Raw genomic sequence first — 25,363 nt, forward strand, 5'->3', positions numbered from 1 at the left:
ACAACACAGCCACAGAGATGCACTTTCTATGATTTATTGCATGCAGAAGAATGACCCAACTGGAAAACACTCTGGCTCTCCCCGCTTTCTGGGCATAACCACGTTTTACCTACTGCGGGGGGAGTTCTTGCAATCAACCCCCCTTTGCTGTCACAGCAGCACCTGGGGGACTGCGGGGACCCCTGTGTGTCAGGCCCTTACACGCTCACGATCACACTTTCTTCCTCGCACGACCAAGCTGCGTTGGGAAGCAGAGATAGCTAAGATAGAAGTATGCAGCCCTAAATGCTAGACGCTCCGTTCCTGTGATCACTGCTGCCTCCGTGGGGAGAAGTGTTTTGAAGGGATGACCTCCTGAAGGAACCAGATCCAGTACATGCCTGGACCCATTCAATGCCTGAACCGGGAGAGCCCGGGGGAACGGCTCACCTGGTGGTACCGCTGATACCCCTCGGACGTGGCTGGGAGCAGCAGGAGGCTGCTCAGCAAATCCTTCTGGCAGAGAGCCATGGCCTCCTTGTAATTCATCTTCTCTTTAGTGACAGGGTCAATAAGATCTTTTTCATAGTTGGACTCATCCTGGAGCCTGTTGGCCAGGTCGCCTGTTATCATCCCTGTCTGGGCAGCTTCCAGCACAGGGATGCGACCAGTTTTCTTGGGATCGATGAGCCCTCCAGTTAGATGCTGGACTTCCAGATAGGGGAAAGCGCTGTCCTTGGTCATCCATCCCTTCTGAACTGCTTCCCCCACAGACAGCCTTCGCTTAGTCACTGGATCCTCAATCCCTGTGAAAGCTTTCTGGGCATTGAGCAGTCTCTGCATGTAGGTCCTGTCAATCAGCCCCCTCTCGATCGCCTTGTGGACTGAGAAACGGTCCCGAGAAATGAGGTCTATGATGCCCCCCGTGGCAGCTTGGGCTTCCAGGAGCTTCTGAGCTGTCATGGGATCAAGCAGCTTCTTTGCAACAGCAGCCTTGATGTTGTACTTGATGTCAGTAGTGGTGTCATACACCCCGGCAATGGGGGATGTGTCATCACAGAAGCCCTTCTGTGAGACTGGGGGGAAGAAGCTTTGGTTTTGGTGGGTGGTGGGTGATGAGAGCGGGGATTTGGAGATGATGGAGCCAATAGAGAGGGATGGGGGAGGCTTGGATTCCCCAGCCACCAGCAAGGCGAATTCGGAGATGGGCATCTTGCCATCCCGGTACAGCTGGTACTCCTCCTTTGTGATCCTCCTCAGCCTTAGCGCATCATCGATGGAATACTGCTTCCCACTTTTCTTGTCAAGGAGAACTGAGACTTCCCCGTTTGGGCCCAGGGTGGTGACTTCCTCCCAGTCACACTCCAGCTCTTGCAGCTGGATGTACTGGCTCCTGTCTACGATACCTCTCTTATAGGCCTCGTAAGGGGACATATCCTTCCCTGTCTCAGGGTCCAATATAGAGATCTTGGTGGAGAGGTTCGTCTCTCTCATCTGGGTCTCATGATTGATTTCTTCCCGGTTGATCCTTGACTGAAGATCTCGAATGAACCTCTCCTTGTTGTAGATCTGGTCTTTCTCCCTAAGGATGTCTGCTTCCAGCAGGGAAAACTCATGTTCCAGCTGCTTCTTCTTCTGCCTGTCGTTCTCAGTCCGTTGGTTGAGCAGTTTGGACTCCTCCCGAAGGAAGAGGACTTTCTGCTGCTTCTGCCTCTCCAGCTCCCGCAGTTCACTCTCCAAGTTGGCTCTCTCCTGGATGGCCAGGTTCCTGGCTTTCTGCAGCTCTGTCTCTTCGCGAGCCCATGTCCTCTTCATGCCTTCAGCTCTCTCAATCTTCTCCCTGAGCCGCCGTATCTCCTCTTCTGCCTTTTGCTTGGCCCCTCTCTCCCTGTTCAGCAGCTCCCAGATGCGTGCACGTTCACTCTCCAGCGCTCTGTCCTTTTCCACTCGAATCACCTCCTTGTAGATGGTCTTCTCCTGGGATTTTGTTTTCTGCAGGACATCAACTTGCATCTGCAGGTTCTTGCATTCTCTCTGCAAGTTCAGCACCTCCATCTTCTCACGGTCCAGCTCCAAGCGCAGGTTGCTGGCAGACTGTTCGAGGACTGGATCCTTCTCCAACTTGACCACTTCTTCCATAATGATCTTTTCTTGCACTGGGGCTGGGCTCTCCTCCAGCTCCTTTATTCTCAACGTAGTTTGTCTCATCTCCTTCTCCAGTGCAAGCCTCTTGCTTCGATCCTCCTGAAAGTTGAGCAACTTCTCTTGCTCTTCCACCAGTGCACGAACCTGTTGCACGTCACGTTCCAGGCGACGCCTGTTGCTCACCTCCTCGTCCAGACTCCGGCTCAGCCTGTTGTGCTCATCTCGGAGCTTTGGATCCTTTTGAGTCAGTATCACCTCTTGGACAACTACCTTTTCCTCTGGCTTTCGCCTCTCCAGTAGCATGTATTTATTCTGCAAGTCATAGATTGCATCCTCTGCAGCTCTCCTCTTTTGAGACATGTTACGCACCTCTTGACGGAGGCGATCAGCTTCTTTTTCCAAGAGTGGATCATTCTCATATCGGATGACTTCCTTGTTGACCAGCTTGGTTTCCACCTTGGATCTCTCCCTCTTCCATTCATCCCTTTCACCCTGCAGCCTAATGAGCTGCTCTTGGGTCCTGCCATTGGTGTTCACTAGTTCATTGAGCTGTTGTTTCAGCCTGTCAATTTCTCTAAGAATCTCTGGATTCTTCTCATGTTTTATCACCTCCTCTATAACCTCCTTAAGCTCCACCACTGGTTTCTGTGACCTGAGGACATTGAGCTCTGCTAAGGCCTCTTCCACTTCACTGTCAATCTTTGTCCTTTTCAGAGTAACTTCCTGCAGCTCCCTTTTCAGGTGTGCAATTTGCCGCTCCGTTTCAGGATCCACCAGGAAAATCTCATTGACCCTCTCTTTAACCTCTACCCTTGGTTTTTGCTTCTCTGCAATATTGTACTGGCTCTGCAGCTCTCCCAGCTCACCTGTAAGCATCAAGTTCTTGCTCCTCTCTTCTTCAATCAGAGTTTTAAGCTTGGAAGACTCTCTCAATAACTCTGGGTCCTGTTCTACCTGCTTCACCTCCTTAACAATAATTTTGGGTTCTGCTGTTTCAATTAGTCTTTCCACCTCCTCAATCTTGTTCTTCACCTTCACTATTGCTTCTTCTGCAGACTTCCTCTTGAAGGATTCCTCATCAATTTGTAGCTGCAGGGTCCTAACGGACTTCAGCATTTCTGGGTTTTTCTCCAGTTTGATCAACTCCTTCACCACCACTTTCTCTCGGATATTGGGCTGCTTTCGCTCCAGCACGTGCAGCTCTCTTTTACGCTGCTCAAGTTCGGAAGCAGCAGCCAAGCTTTCCTCCTGGAGACGTTTGATCTCCTGACGAAGACTGGCTGCTTGGCTATCCAGGCTTGGATCTTTCTCAATTTTTGTGATCTCTTTGGTGAGGAGTTGGGCAGGCATGACCTTCTTCTCGCTCTCCATCTGGGCAAGCTTCTGGCTCATCACTTCAATGTCTTCTTGCAGGCTCTGCCTCTTTTTGCCTTCCTCTTCAATCTGCTGCGCCATCTTAGACAGGTTGCTCTCCACCTGTGGGTCTCTGTAATATTCTATCACCTCCTTTTCTTCCACTCTTTCAATGGGCTTCTGAGTCTTCAACATTAGCAGCTTGTTTCTGTGTTCCTCCAGGTCCTCTTCAATCTTGGCCACTTTCCTCCTTTCCTCCTCCAGCTGCGATTTCAACCCCGCAGATTCCCTGCTTGTTGTGGCTTTGTTTTCAGATTGCTGGGTTTGCTCATGTACAGCTTCAATGTCCTCACGCGCTTCCTTCTGCAAGGGAAAAACAAAAGAGAATTTGAAAAAAAAAAAAAAAGCAGGGAAACTGAGTCACTCTTTGAATCTGGCGCCAAGGCCTTTTCCACGACAAGACACGGTAGGAGACAGAGCTGGTACAGAAGCACCAGGGAGCCTACAAATAAGGCTGCTTGTAAATGGCAAATGAGGACACATTCCTACCATCTCAAGCAACTGCCTTGGTGTGTTTTCCCCTTGTCAGGGAGGTGCTGCAGCAGCCCACAAAGGTGCTTTGTGCTGCCTTGTTGTATCTGCAGCTGAGGGAGGGTAACATGGCCAGTCCCTGCTGCGCAGCTGGTTCATGGTAGCATCACAGGGCTCTCCAGCTTAATCTCTTGTCCTTCCCGAGCACACTGAATGAAAGCCATCCAGACCAGAGGCCTTTCCTACAGGTGAATCACGCCCTAGAACGGCGTGAAAGTCCTATTGCTTTGAATTGTTTCCAGACGGTTGTGAGCACTAAATTCCAACCACATCCACAGACAAATCTAGAATTCTCAGTCTGTGAACACTGATTAGATATAGCTGAGAACAGGACTTAAGAGCCCTAATTCAAATCTTTTTTCCTAGCATAAACTACAGCTTCAGTAAACAGTCGAGGGCCCACAGAGGTGATGAATGTCACAACCTAAGATCAGTGTCAGTGAAACTGTGGTTACTCGTGGTCTTTTTCTCACAGGGGTTTCCATTCCTGTCCTTCCTCACAGCTGGATGTGGAGATTCGGGGAGGGGTGGGGGGATCCCAGGCTTAGCAGATTGCTGACAGCTTTGGAAAGATCATTTCAAACCCCAATCTAGAGTACCCCAATCTTGCCGTGAGCTGTTAGCTGGTACCTTCTCAACAATCTTCTTGGCAAACTCCAGCCGGCTGAGCTGCTGTTTATTTTCTGCTGCCAGCTCCATGTAGAGCTTGGTTACATCGTTCTCCTGAAAAAACAAACAGCGGTGAGAGCCTTGTCCCCCTCACCCTGACACAGCTCTGTTGGATGGCACACTCTCCCACCCCTCCTTTCACCTGGATGCACTTTGTGTACTGCACTATTCCAGGGATTACCGTCTTCACATCTGACTGTCCAGAGAGACACAGAGTCTAAGGACTCATGTAGGAGATCCCGTCCCCTTTATTTGAATGCCTGTTAGATGCCTGCTAGCCTACACAGGGACCAGACTTCCAAATTCACCTTGGGCCACACAGGGATGGCAGCTGGCAAATAGCCCAAGGTGATGCAGGAGAACTGGGGTGTAATTGGGAAGAGCACGCAGGAGTTCTGGCTCAGTCCTGTCCCCACACACCTACCCTGTAAGTCTTATCTTCACACACAATACGGTAAGGGGGCACCATCAGCAATCTCAATGGAAGGTACCAGACACACCCCTAATTCTGCATCTCACGTGCCGCTTTGCCCCATAGACAAAGAGATCCCTGATGACATTTGTCCTTGGGATTAGGACCATGATCAGCTGTGGCTGTAAGAGTGGATTAAGGCCTCGCAGAGGACACGGGGCTTGGGTGACGAGCTAGACAACCGTTTCCATGCCTTCATCTTAACATTTTACCTGGGCCTGGATGCTTTCTTGTAGGGGGGTCACACGCAGCCTCTTTGCAGCAAAGTCAGTCAGGGTAGGGTCCAGAGAAGAACTGTATTTGCCTGCTTGGAGTTCGTAGTCCTGTTCAGAGCAGAAACAGAAGAATCAGTTGGGATGTCTCAGGTGAGATGTTAAGGGAGTGCTACACGGGAAAACCCAGCCATACATTGAGCGTGGACTGCACGTTCCGGGATAGTCTGACCACTGCATTCTTCTCAGGCTCCTTGTTTTCAATCTCCTCCACCAGCCTCTGCAGGAGACACACATGATGTTAAGGACAGGTTGAAATACAGCAACCCAGTAATACTCTTGCAGCCAAGAGCAGTAGCTCAGCCTAGTACTGGAGGGAATGGTGGGAACAGTAAGACATTTAGGAAGAGTCTCCGGGGCTTTAGAGGATCTCAGCAGCACTCTCACTTGCCCAGGACCTGACACACTGATTTGTCACGTATGAGATAAATACCAGCCAACACACAGACCTCCACATCTCATCATCTGAGCTAGTCAGCTTAGGATCTGCTCAAGGAGAGAAAGATGCCAGACCCAGGTGCAACATCTCAGCCCAAGGTGCAATCTTTCAGGATCTGGGTGTGTCCCCTCCATGGAGAGGATATCAACCTGGGGGGAACTAGCACAGATGAGGACACCACTGTAGATGAACACAGTGGGGCAAGATACATCATCTGTGGGCTGCAATCCATTGTCTCTTTGTTCCAGTTCATTCACTGCGATGGGTGGAGCACACAGCTAGGAGCTGGTTGGTACCATTTTGCATACTGTTCACAAGCAAATTCCCCCATCCCTGTAACGTTACAGGTTATGATGCTTGCCCTGGAACACACCTTCTGTGCCTGCAGCTTGTAATTGATCTGGCTCGGCCCATCAGTGGTCTTCACTTGGTGCTTGGGTAGGTTGTTCATCCAGAACATCAGGTTCTCATTGGAGTTTTGGAACTGCTGGTAGGTGAGGCTGATATTTCTGAGGGTCTTCTCTCTGCACAGCACAAAGGTGAACAGGAACATTAAGGGGAAGGGCAAAGATTCATGTGCAAGTTCTTAAAAAGACACTATGGTGAGGATGTCACCACAACAAACACCAAGATAACAAAACCAAGGGGGTGACAACTGGTCCCTGTACACAGAGCTGTACTCCCTGCCCATTAGGTTTGCTACTGCGGTATGAACACAACTTGGAAGATGAGAGAAGGAAAAAGGCAGGCAAGCAGCAGCAGTTCCTGTGAGAAGTGTCAAGCACCAGGCTCTCTCTGGGTAGAGTCACTGGGTCAGGCGGAGGCCAGCAGTCAGCTACTTCAGACTGCCTTCTTGCAGCTATCTGGAAGCTCAAAGCCTGTGCTATGCATAGGAAGGTGGCAACTACACAGCAGGACAGACTTGGTCCTCAGAATTACAGAACAGTGGTCAGGATCAGGGTCCTGCAATGAAGAACATACTCTTGGGACTCTGACAAATGCTGGTCCATGTTAGCTAAGAGGAGCAGAGATGATGCCATAGTTCCTCACCGCTGATCCAGCTGGTCCGCGACGGCATGGTAGCGATCATTGAGGAGCTGCACCTCCCGCTTCTGCCGGGGCAGGTCAGGGCAGTACTCCTGGAAGTTGTTCTGCACAGCGCTGCAGCTGTGCTCAGCATCCTTGAGCCCCCGGTTCAGCTTCAGCACACAGTCCTCTTGGGCCACCACGTCCCGCTTCATCTTCTGCAGGAGAAAAAAGACACCTCCAGGTTTGCATCAGTCAATGCGCCAACCAGAAATACCCTCCTTAACACTCTTACTAACTGTGCAGCACCTGGGGGCTAGTCAGGTTCTCCAAGATAGACACATAACATGGGAGAGATGGAGCAATGAGACTTCTGCAGTAAAGAAGGTGGGAAGCAAGGTGGGTTGAACGGTGCATGGAGCAGAAGGGAGAAGTTTTGGGGAAGGCAGAAAAGGGTCACTGTGAGTGCTAATGATGGGGCAGGGAGATTGGGAGCAGGAAAGAATAGGGATGGGTGTGAGGCAGAGCAACAGAGGTTAGATGCTAAGGGGTTCATCATGTATTTTAGGGATCTCCAACCTGAGAGGGACAGCACTTTTTGCTAGCCAGTGAGTGCAGGTCAGCCTGCAACACCAACATAAAGCCTTCAAGGAACAAGTCCTTAGAAAGGCTTCATCGCTGGCACCTTGAGGTGCTCCAATAAGTGAAGTCCAGCTCTCCCCACCGTTGCTGCCTAAGCTCAGAGATCTCCCTTCCTTAACGAAGAGCCTGACGTTCCCCTACCAGCAGATCGTTGGCCCGATTCTGCAGGGCATTGGGGGATGCAGGAATGATGCTATCCTGAGCCAGCTTGGCCTCAAACGTGCTGACAATCTTGTCTGTGTTCTCAATCTGAGTCTCCAGGTTCAGGGCAGCCTTAGCCCTGGGTAAGGAAAAAATGACAGGACAAGGTTAGCTACGGAAGACCCCATTCTTCTCTTTTTCTCTCTGATTTTGCATGTTTAAGCTTATTTAACATTGGAGCTTCTGCAGCACGGCAGAGAACAAGCAATATGCACTCACAACGCTGTCATGCTGCCCAGAAGTCAGATATGTTGCATTTCACCGCACACAGCAGAGCTGGGACACACACCCATTGTGGTGGACTTTTGCCAGTTGGAGGATCTGACCACAGATTACATACAGGAACTCCTTCAGAGGTGCCTTTGATGATGGATGGGAGGTTTCCAACCTGCACTGGGCTGGATGGACCTCAACCAATACCCATATAGACCAAAAGCATTTTCTCTCATGCTTCTGTGTTGACACCTCTGTGCAAGGACTTCCTTCCCTCATCCCCATCAGGCCTTGCCATCATCACTCACTTCTCGTTGTACAGGCTGGAGAGCATACTGACATCATTGTATTTGCTCCTGAGGGCATTCAACGTGACAGGGAGCTGGGAAGCCGAGGTGCTGGTGGGTTTCTTGGAAAGGTAGGTCTCACACTCCTTCTGCAAGGCATCCTTGGCTGCCCCCAGGTTCTCAAGTTTCTTTGTTGTTTCCTGGCACAGCAGATGGGAGCAGAGTCACCCAACACAGTCATAACAGTGCTGTTGTGAAAACGCGTCTCCCTCAGGGGCGGATTTCGCTGTGGGACTAAGGGTGCGATGTAGCCCTCTCCTAAGGTGTTGGCCCTTGGGGCACAGCCCCATCCAGACTGTGGCTCTCTGGCAATGGCAGGGTGTGGGGAGGAGATCAAGACAGACAAAGATGGAAGAAACCTACCTACCTGAGTCCATCCTTCTGCCAGGGCCGGATGAATACCCACAGGTGAAGAGGTAACAAGCTGAACTACTACAGACCCAGACCTTATCCCAGAGGAAAGGAGGGGGGCTCCGGGGCACTGCCTCTTTTGCTGTCTCCCTCACATCTACCAGTCTGTACTCCCCATCAGGCGAGCCAAAGCTGGTCCTTGGATTAATTCCCTCTATCCCGTTATCTTTTATGCTACAGACTTGAGAGTGAAGGGTGACAGCTTCCCCACGACAAGGCTGAGGACTCCCCAAGACTGGTGCCTGGTCCACAGCTCTGAAACGAATGGACCATCTTACTACAGAGCTGAGCCAAGGGAAGAGCCTGCATTTCTCTAGAGTTTGGCTTAACCTGCCCCATTTCAAGGGCTCAAGCCAGCCTGAAACCCTTGCAACTGCAGCCCAGGTTTCTCCTTTGAAGCACCGGCTGTCATCTCCTGTGTAATTCCTATGTCATTTCTGTTTTGGGCCAAGGACACAGCGCTACCAAACTCATCCTGCTCTGACCTGCCCGCAGCAGCACCCACCTGCTGTTGTTTGATCCTCCTGGCAAGGTCGTCTGTGGGGTCACTGTAGTTCACTGGAGACCTCACTCGGTTCAAGACCTCCTTCTCGACCTGGACCAAGTCCTTGCCAACACGATCCAGGCTACCAAGAAGCTGGTCAGCTTGGGGATCATCCTGGACTACAGGGGGGCTCCTGGACAGAGCTGCAGTGAGACACAGCTTAGGTTAAGCCCCATTTCTCTTCTGCCATCCCAGTCTTGGTGCACAGCCCCGAGCTCTCCCATACATAGTCCCTAAAGCTCCAACTCCCTCTCATGACAGCCCTCCTGCAAAGCTCTGCCCTTTATGTTCTGCAGCTCTGAATCACACAGGCTTCTCCTGAGCATGGGGTTTTGATGCAACCATAAACAATTCAGTTAACACTTCTAATCCGCAGAGCATCATGCACATGTGTGTGCCTATCCATGGCAAAGGCTTAGGAAAATGGTTTTAGCTCTGCCCTGGCCAGCCAGAGCTCAAGTCCAAAGGAGGGACAGAGACAGCCATGTGCTGCCATGCAGACACATCCCTGCTCAGCTTCGCTGGGAGATTTTTGAACTACAGCTGTGGGAGTAACACAGCTAGCCAGGGGTTGGGATTTAGCCATGGCTGCCTGCTTATTCCACAGCCCCCAGCTAGGAAAGAGAACTGCGAGGAACTCAGATCCCAAAGAAAGTTTAATTAAGGCTTCTGGATAGGCACATCCCCCTGCAACCCTAAATACTCTACAACCATTGATGGAGCTGGAGATCAATCTCAGAGGTTTGAGAAGGGCAACAGAGTTTAAGTGAATTGCCCGAGATCCCTCGGTGAGTCCTTGGCAGCACCAGGAGTCAGGTTATCCCATCGGCTGCTCTTTTCCATAGAGCAGAAGGCATCCTCACGCCCACCCGCAGGTACCTCTGCCTGCCCAGGTGGGTGCTCTGCTTCCAGCCAGGTCTGGGAGCTCTGCAAGGGAGGTGCACGGGCTTGCTTTGGAGAGGGCTTGACTAACCAGCTGACATACCCTGCTGGCTGGGTTGAACCTGCTCCTTGTGGCTGCGTCTCAGGGGGCTCTGAACCGCCGTTCGCTTCTGCTTCACCGTGTTCAGTTCCCCTTCCAGCCTGCGAGCAGAGAGGAGCAGCATCAGCCAGCAGGACGGGAAACTGCTGCGCTGAGCAAGCCTCGACAGAGCCTGGCCCAGGAGCATCTTTGTGCCTCTGCCGGGGAAGGCGTTCCCAAAGGCAGGGGAAGGCTGGGAGCCTGCAGCCTGTTTTAACTCAGAGATGTCCCTTAGGAAAGGGGACAGCAGCAAGAGCAGCCGGTTGGTTCGAGCAGCTGGTTTCTCCCAGCGGAGCCAGTGTTTCCCAGCTCTCACCGGATGCTAACAAAGCTGGAAATTGATTTCATACCACTGCAGCACTTCACAGGAAGCGAGTACAAGTAGCTGCTTCTGTGGCTGCAGCCCTGGAAACACCGACCCTCATTTGTAAGGATGGTTCCCTTCTAATGAAACTAGAGCTGGGATCAGCAGGAGCTGGAAGGACCAAAAAAAAAAATCTCTGGGTGGGAGAAGACTGATGGAACCAGGAGGAGGGGCCTTTGAAGGACCAGGCTGGTTCACATCCCTGCTAGGGACTGCTCCAACTAAACACAGTGCTCTAAAAACAGCAAGTCCCAGCTTGCCTGGCTGTTGTCAGACGAGGGCTGTCCCTCTGCAGGGCCAGGATATAGCTCCATGCAGAGGGACTGAATGGTGGAACAGGCTGGGAAATAAAACAAAGACAAATATTTTGCCTGTAGGAAGGGAAGGGAAGCAAACACTGGGAAATGAAACAAGCTGCCAGATGTGGCCTGAAAAGGGGAAGAGTTTTCCAGGCAACACCTGCAGAGCTGTTATCCAGGAGGACGCAGCAAACTTTTTCATTTCTGTTTTAAAACACACATGAAACCCATAAATCCAAAGGATTCAGTAATGTGGGACATGTGAAGAGGGGCATGCACTCAGAAAGAGCAACACAGTGAAGTAATCCCGCCCGTGTGGCTGGGGCTCCCATCACAGACATGCCCAAGTAACTCTGAATCTGGGCTGTGGGCCTTTTCACAGCACTTGAGCAGCACCGATTTATCCAGGCACCCGGGGACATGATTAAAAAGGTAATGCCGAAGCTCCCTGCACCACCGCCCCATCCTGTGGGAACCACAGAAGCTGGCTGAGCAAACAGCAGTAGACTACACAGTGGTTCAAGGAACATTCCTCAGTCTCCAGCTGGGGCTGGCTGAGAGGAGATACCACAGATACCTCTGTCCTGTTTGGCAAGTCCCAAGCTCCAGACTGATTCTGCAATGAATTTAGTCAAACCTATGCGAGTCACATGTTTGGGTGAAGAAATCAAGCCTGACTGCCAGAAAACTCTTTGACAGCAAGGTCCGTGCAGTGCTGTCGAGGAATGACAGGAACCTGAATGAGATACTTGGGTGCAGGGAACAATCCTTCTCCAGGAGGGATTTCATACTAGACAGTCGAGAAGTCTGTTCCCAGCTGCTACTTCTCTGCAGCTGAGGCAGTCATAGAATCACAGAATGAGTTTGGGTTGGAAGGGACCTCTAAAGGTCATCTGCTCCAACCCCCCTGCCGTGGGTAGGGACATCTTCAACTAGATCAGGTTGCTCATGACCTAAGAGCAAGTCTGAACGTCTCTCTTGGTCAAGCCCTCCACTGCAGACTCACCTATTGACCTTGTCTATGGACTCGGGGTCTGGTGGAGGGATGGAGAAGCAAGCAGAAGGTGCCTCCTGGACCACACCAGTGCTGCTCTGCACCACCCACATCTCCGGGTTGCTGTTGTCCTTCAGAGTGTACTTGTCACCTCTTGTCAGCTGCACCTGGGACAAAGACACAAAATCCAGTGAAAGGCTTGGCCAGTTCCTCCCACCACAGAGCCAAGATCTGGAGCAACCAAAGAAGAATCTAGTTCCCTGCCTCTTCTGAGGGTACTGCTAGTCAAGCCCTCACCTCCCCAGCATCCCAGTCACAGAGGGTGTCCAAGGTGAGGGGCTGGGAGGGATGCATCCTGCGCAGTTTCAGTGGGCTGATCTCTTTGCTCCTTCTCTTCAGGTCAGTGATGCTCTTCTCTGCCTGCTTCACCGCATTCTCCTCGTTCTAGACAAAACAGGGAAGACAGTTGTGACCAGGCTTGGATGAGAAGGAAGGGGGTGTCGGCGGTCACAGTACAGTGGGTATGCTGGGGCCAGTTGTCCATCCTTGTGTGGTCACTGCTGGGATGGAGTCAGAAGTGTCTCCATTCTTGACCCCTCCATGTCCCTTCTTCCCCTTTTCATTATCAACGCTCTCCTCTGTTTCCTTTGCTCACAGCAGATCTGCCCTTGAAGGCACAGCCTGAGTTAACCTTAGGTGATCCCACACTGTCATATTAAATCTCCTGGAGAAGTTTTTCTTCTCAGAAATAGAACTGAGACCTGCCAAGAGACACTGGCCGCATTCCAGTGTCAGAAGGTACCAAGATCCTGACACCTCTTGGGAGTGAAATGTGTTGCATGCACGGGAAGATATCGCGTTGAATGTGTCCCCTCCCTCTCTCCCGGGAAAATGTTCCTTTCCTATCTGCATCTCGCCCCTGAGGTCAGATTTCTTTATTCCCTCCCTCACCCTTGGCTCATGAGAGTGCTGAGGAGATGGGAGGACCTTTCTCTGCTGCTTGGACGCCAGCAGCTCACGCTCTCTGCAGGCCCTCTAATCCAAGTGTCTCATGTTTAGGACAACGTGCAGCTTTTCCCTGCGCTTCTCCTTTACTCTGATGGTGACCTGGAGCCTGCTTGTGTGTCACTGATTGAGACCGGTGCCTTCCCAGGGGTCACTGCCCCACAGCGTGAGCAGCGTGGACCTTCTGGGGCTACAGGGACTCAGCATCCAGAGCACAGTATTGCCATGGGCTTCCCCCTCCCTAGCACAGAGCTGGGATGAGCTGTCCCGGCAGGGTTATTTACCCACCTCTTCCCCTTCCCCACTGTTATTTCTTGGGGAGGTTGTAACGTTTAGTCTGCCCCTTAGGTCTGGCTAGTGCCACCAGCCCTGAAGACCTCACCTCCAGCTGAAGCAGCAGATCTGACACCACCCCAGGGCTGTCTTTGTTGAACTTGCTGTATTTGGTGTCCAGGTCAGAGTTCATCTTCTTCAGGGCGCAGCTCACAGCCTCAGCATCATCCTGGAACTGGAGGTGTGGGTAGGAAAAGTGTCAGGCGTGGGAGGACATTACTATCTCCAAGTCCAGTGGGGTCTCTCAGTTCCCAGCATCTCTCCCACAACCTGTCTGGGGCTCACAAGACCCTACAGACCACCCCCAGAGCGTGTGCTTGGACAAGGTCTCTCCATCACCTGAGCCACAGGCAAAAAATCCCAGTCAACAGACAAGTCCCAGGTAACGACAGTGAGCAAACCCTCCCCTGCCCCTCTTCTCCAAGACAGCCCGCTAACGCAACAGGGCTGATGAGACGAGCTGGGAGCCAGTCCTTCACTGCAGCACTAAAGGGCTGTGTTTTGAGGGGTGTTTCCCAAAAATACCCTGACTAGGTGCAAGCAAAGGATCTCCCATCCTCATCCCTTTGCTGTCTCTCTTCCCAGCCTGCCCACTCCAGCCTGACCTTGCAGCCCCATGGCCCGTGCTCTGCTCATTGCTTTTTACCTTCTTATAGCTCTCCACGCTTTTCAGTTGACTCTCCTGGCAAACGCAGAGATTCAGGAAATTCTGCCACTCGTTCTTCAAGGCTTCCTGGTGAGCCTGTGGTGGGACAGAGCACGACTCAGTGGGCTCCAGCTAGTCCTACCTCCCCCACCAGCGGTCTCCTTTCCCCAGAAGTCCCAGAGATCAGAGGAAGGGTAAAGACTGCTGTTGAGCAGAGGCAAAGCTATGCTCAGGCATTGCCTAATGCTGAGCCTGAGCAAGCATACTGCTCCACAAGGACCTGGCTCATACAGAGCAGCCACCATTTCTCAAGGGGTCTCAACTCCAGTGGTGCGGGTGGCTGTGAGCCCACCTCAGCTTGCCACCGCACCTGCAGGCTTGGAAATACAATCCTGCAGGTTGGGAGCTGGTTTCACCTGGGGGAGGTCATGCTGTGTCATAGCTAGAGTTTCACAGCAGCATATGAACGTGGCTGCATTGACTACACATCTGAGCACCAGACCGGGAGCTGGTCCCAGCACACAGATGTTAGCCACTATCTCCTGGAGATTTCTGAAGAGGTGAAGACCCTGCACTGCCCCCAGCCTCCCCATAGGGCTGGAGCAGGCAGAAAGATGCTGCGGTACAGTCGGTGCAGTGTGGGAGGAAAGAGTAACATAACAGCTCTGCAGAAGAGGTGAAGAGGTCTCTTCCAACCTGTCTCCTGGCTTTTGATTCACGAATTATGGAAAGCATTCTCATTGTCTTACAGGGTTTGGGAGGAGACCCCCTCTCCCTACCTGGATAGGCTTGACAGCTGGGGGCTTTAGCTCAATCATCCTATCCCCATCATCCTGCAGATGGTTCACAAAATCCTCCTGGCTGAGCAGCTCATTGGACTTGAAGTCCTGAAGGGGAAGAGAAACTTCATGACAGTGGGAGCACGCAGGGAGCACAGAGCGGTCTCCTGGGGCACCAAACCCCATGTAGCAGAGAAAAGGCTCCCAAAGCATAGATATCCTTGTTTGTTTGTTTTTAAAAAAAGAAGGGGCTAGGCAAAGCTAAAACAAATTAGACACGCTTGGGCCTCAGAAAGCATCAGGGCACTTGTTCAAAGAGCATTTTCCTAAGCAATTATCCCTCTCTTCTTCCTGGTCCCAGCATATAGCAGTCACTGGGTGTTGCTATATGCAACACCCAACGTACTTTGGACGTTGAGGCTGACATGACGCTGAGCCCTTCCCTCCCCTCTGACCACTGAGCCTCACCGACAGCTCTGTAATGTATGATCCCACGTGACAGCTCAGGGGACAGGAGGGGACACACAGAGTGGCTCATTCTTAACTCCAGCATGGACCCAGAGCGTCTCTTCCACCTCTGTTTCTGCGCCCAGCGCTATCGGGCTGCCCTGGGAAAGCACCAGGGTCAGGGTTGGTGGTGGATGTCTAGGAGGCTGGGATCCACCCTGCAAATCTCCTGCCCCAGTGGCAGGACAAGCTACCATCCCCAAGAGCTCACCTCGTACTCCCGACGCACGCTTTCGACGTCCATCATTTGGTCACTCCAGTCCCGCTTCAGGATCCTGGTCTGCTGGTCCGTCAGGTAGCTCAGCTCCTTGGTGCAGCCCTGGAGGTGGTGGTACAGGCTGCCCAGGTTGCGTTCTCGGCAGAGGGAGGCTTTCTGCCCGTGCACACAGGAGAGAGACAGCGTTGGTGCTCAGGCTGAGGAGCCCCTTTCCCCTCCTCCTCCCCAGGACCCCGCTCGCATTGCACATCCAGCGGGAGATTCCCAGAGACCTTGGTGAGATGTCTGCCACCGCTTGCTCTTATCTGATGGGGTTGCCGTTCCCTTTCCCTCCTTCACAGACAGGGTATGTTTGTCTAACCAGAATCTCAGGTGTGGGCTGGTGCCTCGGGCAGTCTGAGAGCTGGCCCAGTTCTGCTATATTTCTCATAAATGCCATTCTTCAGCATTAACCTTTACGGGCCCAGCTGGCTAAATGCAGGACCTTCTTCCTGGCCACCTCCTTTGCTCCAGCTGCTCGTTTCCTCTCTGGAGCCCTTGTTAGGGATCAGTGTAAGCCTCAACATTTGCAATCCTGATTTGGAACAGCCTGTGGGCTGGGACAGGGTTTCCTGCTGCCGCATCCGTAACCCTGCGCTCACGGACACATAGGCAGCTCCAGATCAATGATCCACGAAGAGGAGAGAGACAGATCTCACCCACAGCATTCCCCTGAGGGTAGCGAGCGTGCTCTCAATTTACACCCATTCCAAGGTGGGGAGGAAAGGGGGAAAGAAAAATGAGGGACACAACGTCACTGTGTAAAACCAGAGGTAGTAGCTCCTGCCCTGAGCTGAGCATTCCCTGTCCTTCGGGGAAGGTGTTACTTTGCTGTATGACCCCATCTGTCCAGAAAACCACTGAGAAGCTTACCATCAAGTCCTTGTGCTGGTTCTTTAAATCTGCCCCATTCTGGGTTACAACACGGCCAAGACCAAGGAAAAAAAAAAAGAAAAGAGAAAAAAGCCGTTACTAAAACACCATCAGTAGTAGATGCTGATGAGCTGATTTATGGAAGATGCTTTAGAAACCATTCAGGAACCACCTCCCCAGCCCCTGCATGGCTTGATCTGTCCGAGCTCAGGTCTCCCCTGTGCAGAACAAGGGTGGATATTCACCGTGAGGAGGAGCAGATGGGACATGCATCCAGACAGCGAGCAGAGCCCGCAGGGTCCCAAGCGAAGCCAACAGGAACAAGGAGGGGATGGAGGGTGCCTTACCCCACAGTGGATGTTCTTGATCTGGAGGCCATAAGCTTCAATCTCCTTCTGGAGGATGTTGTGCTCAGCTATTTGCTTTTCCAGCTCTGACATGCCGGGGCCGTACTGTCCTGCATTGACTTGTTTCTGTGCAAAAGGAGTTAGGCAGAGACTAAAGCAAAAGACTTTATTTCAGGGAGAAACCACAGTGAGTGCTGGCAGGGTATGAAAAGATCTGGTATCTGATACCAGTCCAGGAGGAAGGGAAGGGATCTTGTTGTCGTTTACTGTGATTGCTGTTGGTTGCTGTTTCCCCAGCCATACACAGGGGCAAAGATAACCAGGCCATATAACCCTGGTGTACAAACCTAAGCTGAACCAGCCACCCTTCCCCTGGTGACATGCATTGGATGCACGTAGTTACCATCCAACTTTCAAGGGAATCCAAATTGACTCCAAACCAGGCACTCCACATACCCAAGACCTTGCAGCGTGAAACCCTAGGACGTAGGGCTGGAAAGGCCTTGAAAACATCACCTTCTCCATCCTTTCATCCCACAGCAGGGCATCTCTACCTGATCCCCCTCCAGGAGCTCTTAATCTGAAGGGGTCAATCAAGAGGATCCTCCAGAGGGTTTTAAGAGGTGGGAGGAGAGTCCTTCTCCTACCCAGAGTTACTTCCACCACCCTCAATGTCCCTGCACGATGCTGAGCACACGATGGCTGGCAGAGCCCTGCAATAGCAGACATTATCTGGCCTTGTAGGAGTTGGGAGATATACATCTAAAACCAGCTGCTGTTACCATCTTTTGGTCCAAGATCCCGGCCCAGTCTACCCTGGGCCCCACATCAGGGATGTTCAGTTTTTCATAGAGGTCCCGGTACTCTGCACACAGCTGCATCACGCGGTCGTGGAGCTGCTGGATGCTGCCAAGGGGAAAAGGCACACGTCTCTGTGTCAGTTTGGAAAGGGGGAGAACCAAGATGGGGTTTGTGGAGCCCAGATTTCACCCATAAGACCCAGGCTACTTTGTTGTCCCTTTGTGACACTGGCCTCCTCCAGCAGTGGAGGCACTTGTCCTGGTGCTCTCCATCTCCAGGGATGTCTCGGGAATTACAACCCAGGAGGAAGCTGCAGGGAGATCAGGGCTGTCCCTTCCACCTAGGAAACAACTATTCCCTCCAGGGCTGGAGATCAAAGGGGAGCAAAGCCCCAGAGGCCAACTGAAGCTCTTCTCCCATTCGAACACCCACCTCTGACACTGTGCTTGCCTGAACAAAAGGCATTCATTTGAGGAAAGGCAGAGGAAAAGGGGATTTGCCCTGGAAGTGGGGCCACCTTTTAGCTTCACATTTTTCTGGTACCTTTTGCAAGAGCTCCCAAATAAGACTAGGGATGCTTAGGTGATCACTCTGGCAGCCACCCTGCACACTGCTATCTTTACAATGTATTGGCAGAAGCCCTGATTTTAAGACTAAAGTCGATGGGAAGAAGGGTGAAACTCTACCTCTCATGGCAACGACTGGAGCTAGCCTAGATCCTAAGGGGGGTTCCCAATTGCTCAGTGCCCCCATCACACCAGTCCCCCCCACTGTACTCACTCTTTCTCTATCTCTATAGCCTGAGGGTGTTTCAGCTGCTTGGCACGGTCCACGTCCAGAAAGAGGTCCTTCAGCAGGGTCTCCGCTTCCCTCAGGTTCCTGGCGTTCTCCGGCTGGAACTCAAAAGCCTTGTTGTTCTGGTGGTTGCTGTCATCCTGGCGACCAGGGACAACAGAGAAAAAAGCCTGGTTGGACCACACAGACCTCTCAACACTCTCCTTGGCCAACACAGAGGACCTGGATGCTCAACACACCAACCACAGAGGAACCCCGGTGCAAGGGTGCAGCTGGGGAGCGTATGCCCAGCCAAGTTGCCTGCTTCAGCATCGCTCCCACCCAGGGGACCAGTATGGGTCAAGGCTGGCTGGCTGCCTACCTCTGGGGTTGCTGGGAGACACAGGGCTGTGCTGCTGTAGGTGAGACAGCCTTGGCTGTGGGAAGCATGAGGCACTGAGCAGAAAGCACTGGGGGTACAATTTGGGAGGCCTGCAAAAGAGGCCCCAGGGGCTGGGAGGCTCTGCGGGGTGCTCTGTTCCTCCCCAGCCTCAAGTCAGCCCCCAAACCTGCACCAGCATCTGATGGACAGAGCAGACACCTGACCTGTTATCCTAGACACTGCATTTCTAGGCAAAGCCTTTCACCTTCCCACCACGCTCTGCCACAATTCACCTGCTTGAGTCTGGACTGAGTCTCCAGGATGTCCTTCTCCACCTGGTCGGCATTTGTCTGCAGGCGGGAGATGAGCATGGCCAGCTCATTTGTGGAGGACCTGAGAGAGGGAGCAGCAAAGCAGAGGGGTTGGTGAAGGCTATTCTCACCCTCTTCATCACTGCTCAGGGCCTGACACAGGCGTGGTTCTTCAGGCCTTTCCCCCATGTCCTCCTGGTCTCCAAAGAAAGAGTCTAAGCTGTGGCCAAGGGTAAGGATGCATACAAGTGGTCAATGCCTGGCTGTTGCCTTCAGCCAAGCGAAGGTAAGAGGTGGTGTGTTCAGAGCGAGCGGGCAGAGGCTTTTTGCCCTGGTGGGGCAAAACACACAAAGCAGTGGAGAAAAAAAGAAAAAAATCCCTGTAGGGCTCCCAAATGCACTGACACCGCATCTGGGTTGGGAAGACCTGAAGCCACAGAGAGCTGGAGGCCAGGAAAGCACCCTGCAGAGGCAGCACAACATGCTTGCCCTGTTTGGAGGCGCTTCCCTGGGTGTCTGCCCTTGGCTGCTGGCAGAGGTGGGCGAGATGGCCCTTCAGCCTGACCCAGAACTGCTTGTTTCATGCGAAGTGCTCTACAGTTCAGTCCACTGAGATGCTGAAGAGCCCAGTGCTGCCCCAGGACTGGCCTGCAGCGGACAAGGACTTGCTACGCAGACTACAAAGCCCCTCTGGGCACTGTGTGGGCTGTTGCAGTCATGCTGCTTTCAGGGCTTGGGGACAAATTTCCCAAGGCCACAGCACAACTACAGCCCTCCTCGTCCCAGTGAAGATTCACTGGAGGTCCCCATCAGACTATTCCCTATTGTCTCTCACCTCAGTACCATCACACAACCGATAGGTACCATCTTGGCCCTTATTCCGTCACCACTGTTGTGAGTGAGCCCTACCGAAACAGCTAGATCCAGAGCCCGCAGCAAGGCACGGGGTGGTTCCTGCAGCTGCGGCCCCAAAGCTCCCTGCAGACAAGGAAGCACAAGCCTTGGCGCCACCTTTATCCCCGTGTCCTGTTGTTTCTAATAACACCTGCCCTTGAGGACAGAGCCTACAGCCCTACCCTCCAGGCAGGGAAAGTGCAGCGCTGCCAGGATGTGGGCGAGCAGAGGCAGGAGGGTGTGGACCGATAGCATCACCCAGGGACCCGAGCCCTTGGATGACTGCTGATGGGACAAAGTTCAGCAGAGGCTCAGCTCGGTTACATGGTCACTCTGGGGTCTGAGACCAGAAGGGAAGAGTTTGAGCAGCGACAATGGGACATTGCATGGGGGTCAGCTGAAGGTGGGACACTTCCTCAGGGCTGGGCGGTAAAACCTGCCCTGTGCCTTTGGTGGAGGAAGAACGTAGGAGAAAGGTGCTGTCCTGCAGCAGAGCCACCCACATCTGCCCTCCAGCCATGTGGTTTCCTTCCTAACCCCGAATCCAGCAAAGGACTGGGGGATGTGGTTCCCTTAATGGCTCTGTCATTGCTCCAGCTCCTCACCATGGCTCCAGCTATTCCACGGTTCGTACCAAAGGCTACATCCAGATGCTCGGACGTTCATTTATTACAGCCCCAAGTGACTGTAAAGTGCCAGTGAGTGTTACGGTCACCCCAAGCCAAGCACTCAAATGCCACAGCCAGAGCTTGTGTTTTAAGTCAGCTCAGCTCACGCTGACCGTGGCTGAGCTCGTGTAACTCTGGAGGAGGCACAGCCCCAGCGCTCCTGCTTACAGCATCCTCCCGTCCCCTTTCTCCGACTCCTCCCTTGGTTTTGATTTCCCAAGAGGGCAGCGTGGGCCTGCGACGCAGCAGCTCCCAGCTCCCTCAGGGGCTTTGGGTTGGCAGCGTCTCCTGGCCATGCCTCAGCTTCCCTGCTTGCAAAATGCGTATCAGCAAAGTAAATGGGGGGACTGCTGCGCTCTGGCAGTGCCCTCTTCTACAGGGTCTAATTCCAGGGATCACAAAGCCAAAGAGCCCAAGCAGGGCATTCATCATCATCAAAACATCACCGTCTGCTACAACCTGTCTTTTATATCCCGTTAAACTTCCCTCCTGCCCCATCTGTGCCCCATGGATGCCATTCCTGGGGTAAGCTGCAGCGCTCAGGGAGATGAACGGTGGTCCCAAGTCCCAGCACAACAGGGTGAATGGGAGCAGCACAGAGCCAGGACTCAGTCCCCATGAGCCTGAGCGTGCAGCAGGCTGGAAGCTCTAGGAGGTCCCCCCTCCCCAGGAGGTTACACAATCTCCCACCCATCCCCGACACGCCTGGAATGAGGTGGTGTCCCATGAGCAAATACTTGAGCACCACCCAGATTTCCTGCCCGGGCTCTCTGCGCAGGGAGGAGAGAGTGAGTCACGGGCTGGCCGCCATCCCGGGGAATGGACGCCTCTCCCCGTGTGCGGGCAGTCCGTCCGCCCCAGGAGGTCTGGCTGAATTCAGCTCCCGCCACAGTTTGAGCCCCGTTGTGATGTGACTGTGGATACCTCTGTGCCGCTCCAAGAGGGGAGAAGTGAGGATCTGAACTTCCCAGGGAGGGTGGCTCACCAGTAAAATCCTGCTTATTCCTGGTGGCACCCCCTTCCTGGCTGAAGGAAACACTGGGACACCCCATCTCTTGGTTCACAAGACTGGACACATGAATCAGCTTTGTTTAGGCCAAGCCACAACAAAACTATGGACTGAAAAGACCTCAGCAACCTCCCCGGTCACGGGGACTCAGCCTTGCCCATCCCCAGCCTACACTGCCTTCGCACTGCACAGGGCACCTAGGTTAGAAACGAAGACGTTGTTGCAAACAACCTGATCTTCGGGGAAGAGGTGATGCTTCCTGGAGTGCATCATCTCAGGAGCAGAGGGGGTTTCCCCTGTGTGTCCTGGAGTGGAGAGCCAGGAGGTCTCAGTGCCGGCCAAGGGAAGAAGCCTGGCAGAGGAGGAGACTGAGACCCTGTAGCCAGCTGCCAGGCTGGAAGTGGCTCTCCAGCCCTGCAAGCAGCCGAACCACTTGAGTCTGCAAAAGAGTAGTCTGGATGCTTGAGGAGCACTGAAGCCAGGTAGGGGATGTCCTGGGAGGAGAGAGGTGGCTACATGCTGTCCTAGGGGCCAGAGTAAGGCCTGATGCATGAGCGGAGAAGCCATCTGTCCTCAGTTGAGCCTCCCACCCTCAGCATGCTCCTCAGTCAAGGTGGGAGTGACGCTGAGGAACCCGCTTGGTCCATGCACGCTTACAGAAGTGCCCAAACCACCACAGACCCTCCTATCCCAACCGTGGACCGTGCCGAGAGGAGTGCCAGCTTCTCCAGTCCATGCCAACACCCATCCACAGAGCCTGCGGTGACACGGATGCATCACCATCCTTCCTCGGGGACGTCCCTCCTGCCTCATCCCTCCTGCCCCTGGGCAGAAGCCCTCACTCAACGAGAGCTGACCACAGCTGGGCCCCACGTTTCAGGGTGAACATGCTGACACTTGGGCTGCAGAGGGACAGTCTGGCATCGGGTGGGATACGCGGAGCCATGAGCTCGTCTGTGCTCACACTGGGCCTCCCGGGGCTCGGGTCCGACTCCGTGCACAGTGCATGCATACAGCCACAGCCCCGGCTGGCCAAGATGGCTGTGGGCAAGGCTCGGCAGAGCTCCTCCTGCTCCTCCTCCTCAAGAGCCACAGCAGGCCTCATCCCTAGGGCTATCTCATGCCTAGAAGAGGCAGAGCACTATTATTATCATTATTAATTGGTTCGTTTCTCATACCACTTTCTGCCTCCTAGACAGTCCAACTGCATGCAAGGGATGGTGTCTCTTAGCAGGAGCAGGACTGTCCCCCACTCCCGGTCACTCCTGCCAGAGCATGTTTGGGCAGGACCACAGCACCCACTCACTTCAGTCAGTCCCTGACCCCCCCGGTCCCTTCCTTCTACGGGACTTTGCTTTATGGCTGCAAGGCAGACCCCGAAGCTGGGTCTGTTCTCCCCGACACGCAGAAGTCCTCGCACGCTCTGATCTGCCAGCCCGAGCTGCCCACAGCAGACCACCCAACAACCCCCCCACCAGCCATGGGTTAGTCCCCTGAGCCTGTGCCTGTCCCCCCGGGGACCACGTTGCTCTAGACTGATGGGGGAGAAGAAGAGGGAGGTGGTAGCAGAAGCAGCAATCCCAGGGGACAATTACATCAGGAGATGACTTGCCATCCGCCTCCCAAAACCACCCACGGCCTTTGTCAAGATCACACTCAGGCAGCCAGTCCAGCCAGATCCGATTCAATTCCACCTTCTCATGAGTTTTCCCTTTCAGCCCCACAGTGTGCATCCTCCTAGAGCTGGGCACAGCAAGGATGCTCCTTGGGGACAAATCTGCCCTTGCTACTGCCTCCCTGGGATGCACCCACCAAGTAGAGACAGCAAAGGGCCCTGAGAACCAGGATGCTCAACACTATGGTCCCAAGGACCAAGACGAGGTACCTCTCTAGGGGTCCATGCCAGCAGTGGCACTCACTGATTGTGAACCCCCAAAGGCAGGGAACCTCAACTGCTGCCGAGGTTCTGGCCTTGGGGCCACCAAGAGCAGCTATGGGCCACCAACATTTTCTTGGGGCTATCTGCAGAGTGCGTGCTGGCGGCTGGTCCTGAGACAACTCATTCACCTTCATTTTCTCAGCTAATGTGGGCGCTGACCAAGCCCCGGGCCATGTCCAAATGAATTAGCCTTTGTCTGATGGTTGGTGCCTCCTAAAACAAGCACAACCAGCTCGGTAATTGCCACGCTTCCGGCTCCAGCCTCCATCCTGCACAGGGAAGAGGTGGGAGGTCTCACCGGGACGCGACTCCAGTTATCCCGAGAGGGTCATGCTGGGGGAGAACCTGGCCCAAACCCTCCTGCGGCGCCACGGGGGCTGCAGTGAGCTGTCCCAGGAAGCCTCGTGAGAAATCCCCAGCCTGGGTTTGGAAGCCAGCTGGGGAGGTGGATAGATCGCGTTAGCAAGACTAAGAACAGAGGCTGACACAGCTCCGGAGCTTCTGGGGAGGTGTCTCACTGCAGTCAGGCCCTGACAAAGGCTTGGTGTTCAGAGAAGCCCCAGATCTGTCTTTGTGATGAGTTTGTGAGTGCTCAGCTCCTCTGAGGCAGAAGCCTCCTACGGCGGGGCAGGGGGCCAGCTCCTGACATCCACACGGGGAAGCCTCAGCCTTCGTGGGAGCCCCCTTCTCCCCAGGCCCTGCCCAGCAGCACCGGGCCACCACCCTCCTCAGTGGCTGTTTGCTAACATTGGGTTTGGCCCCCATAAACGGCGCAGTTGGGTGCCACTGTGCTGTGTCCACCCAGGCGTCTGTACACACGCCATCCCGGGCTGCTGCTGTTGGTGACCCCAAGTGATGGGGCCAGCACCCCCTTCTCCCTGCAGGTCCCCTCCTCTTCAAAACAATCCCCTTTGTGATTTCCTCAGCCTCTAATCCTGGCTGGGGACAGGGATTCCTGCAGAATCGGTCCACTAACACTACGAAATGCAAAATTGCTGAGGGAAGGTGGAAAATAACCCTGAGTTAGCAACTGCAGCTGAAGAGAGGGATGAGCACCCCCTCTGCAGGACCCCCCCCCCCCCGGGAAGCATCCTGGTCCCTCACGCATCTTGCTCCCCAGAGCTTAGAGAATCTCTTCAGAGGAGGACATGGCTGTCAGATCCTTTTGGTGCTGTCTCAGACAGGCCTAAAAGAGGCAACCTCAGTTGTCAGCTTGTCACCAGGATGGATTAAAGCAGTCACCAGCAAACCCACTCCTCACCCATCTTCACCACCTGAACATCCCAGGTGTTGGGGTGTTCAGGTGGTGAAGATCCCAACACCACCCAAACTGAGCATCCAGGGATCCCAGGGCAGCATCACACCAACCTCACACAACCGGCGAGTCCGGGTATCTCAAATCTGGGCTGGTATCTGCGTCACCATCAAGCAGATCTTGCTCCACCCAAGCAAAGAGAGGCTGCGTTGATTCTCCCTACTCCTACCTGCCCAAAAGGGGCTTTGCACCTCCCTGCTCAATTAAGACAGCTCTAAGCACGTCTCCAGGCACTGCACGTCCCAGGGGCTGCACAGATACTTCTGGGCTGGAGCGCAAAGCCCACCAAAGGCTTTGACAAGGACAACAGCTGGGGCAGCACATTTTGGCATCAGCTCCCAGCAAGCCCCAACTTTCTGACTGCTCCACAAAGAGGGATGGTTCTTAGGGTGGCTTAGGAGCGCTCTTCCCTCATCTTTCCCCAGGGTCCACAGGACAGCTTAGAGAGAGGAGAATAGTTGCACTTACTTGCTAGGCTTGACAGGGGAACCTCTGTTGGGGGAACTTCTGCTTGGGGAGTCTTTGCTCACCCCCTTGAACAT

The 25,363-nt window shown here is 53.6% G+C and overlaps 1 protein-coding gene across 1 annotated transcript; it reads right to left on the minus strand.

Moving 5' to 3' along the window:
* Positions 1 to 390: 390 nt before the first annotated feature.
* EVPL (envoplakin) lies at positions 391 to 25,363 on the minus strand. Its single transcript, XM_009324572.1, has 22 exons — positions 25,290 to 25,363; positions 18,979 to 19,078; positions 18,310 to 18,464; positions 17,511 to 17,634; positions 16,729 to 16,854; positions 16,382 to 16,420; positions 15,464 to 15,625; positions 14,746 to 14,853; positions 13,967 to 14,062; positions 13,370 to 13,495; positions 12,280 to 12,426; positions 11,995 to 12,149; positions 10,290 to 10,387; positions 9,266 to 9,447; positions 8,311 to 8,489; positions 7,730 to 7,868; positions 6,971 to 7,164; positions 6,294 to 6,444; positions 5,618 to 5,701; positions 5,422 to 5,532; positions 4,699 to 4,791; positions 391 to 3,840 (listed from the first exon to the last, which is right to left on the minus strand). The coding sequence occupies exons 1-22, from the start codon at positions 25,361 to 25,363 to the stop codon at positions 391 to 393; spliced, it is 6,093 nt and encodes a 2,030-aa protein (XP_009322847.1).

The sequence above is a fragment of the Pygoscelis adeliae genome, unplaced genomic scaffold (assembly GCF_000699105.1).
Source record: "Pygoscelis adeliae isolate BGI_AS28 unplaced genomic scaffold, ASM69910v1 Scaffold445, whole genome shotgun sequence".
NCBI classification, from domain to species: Eukaryota; Metazoa; Chordata; class Aves; order Sphenisciformes; family Spheniscidae; genus Pygoscelis; species Pygoscelis adeliae.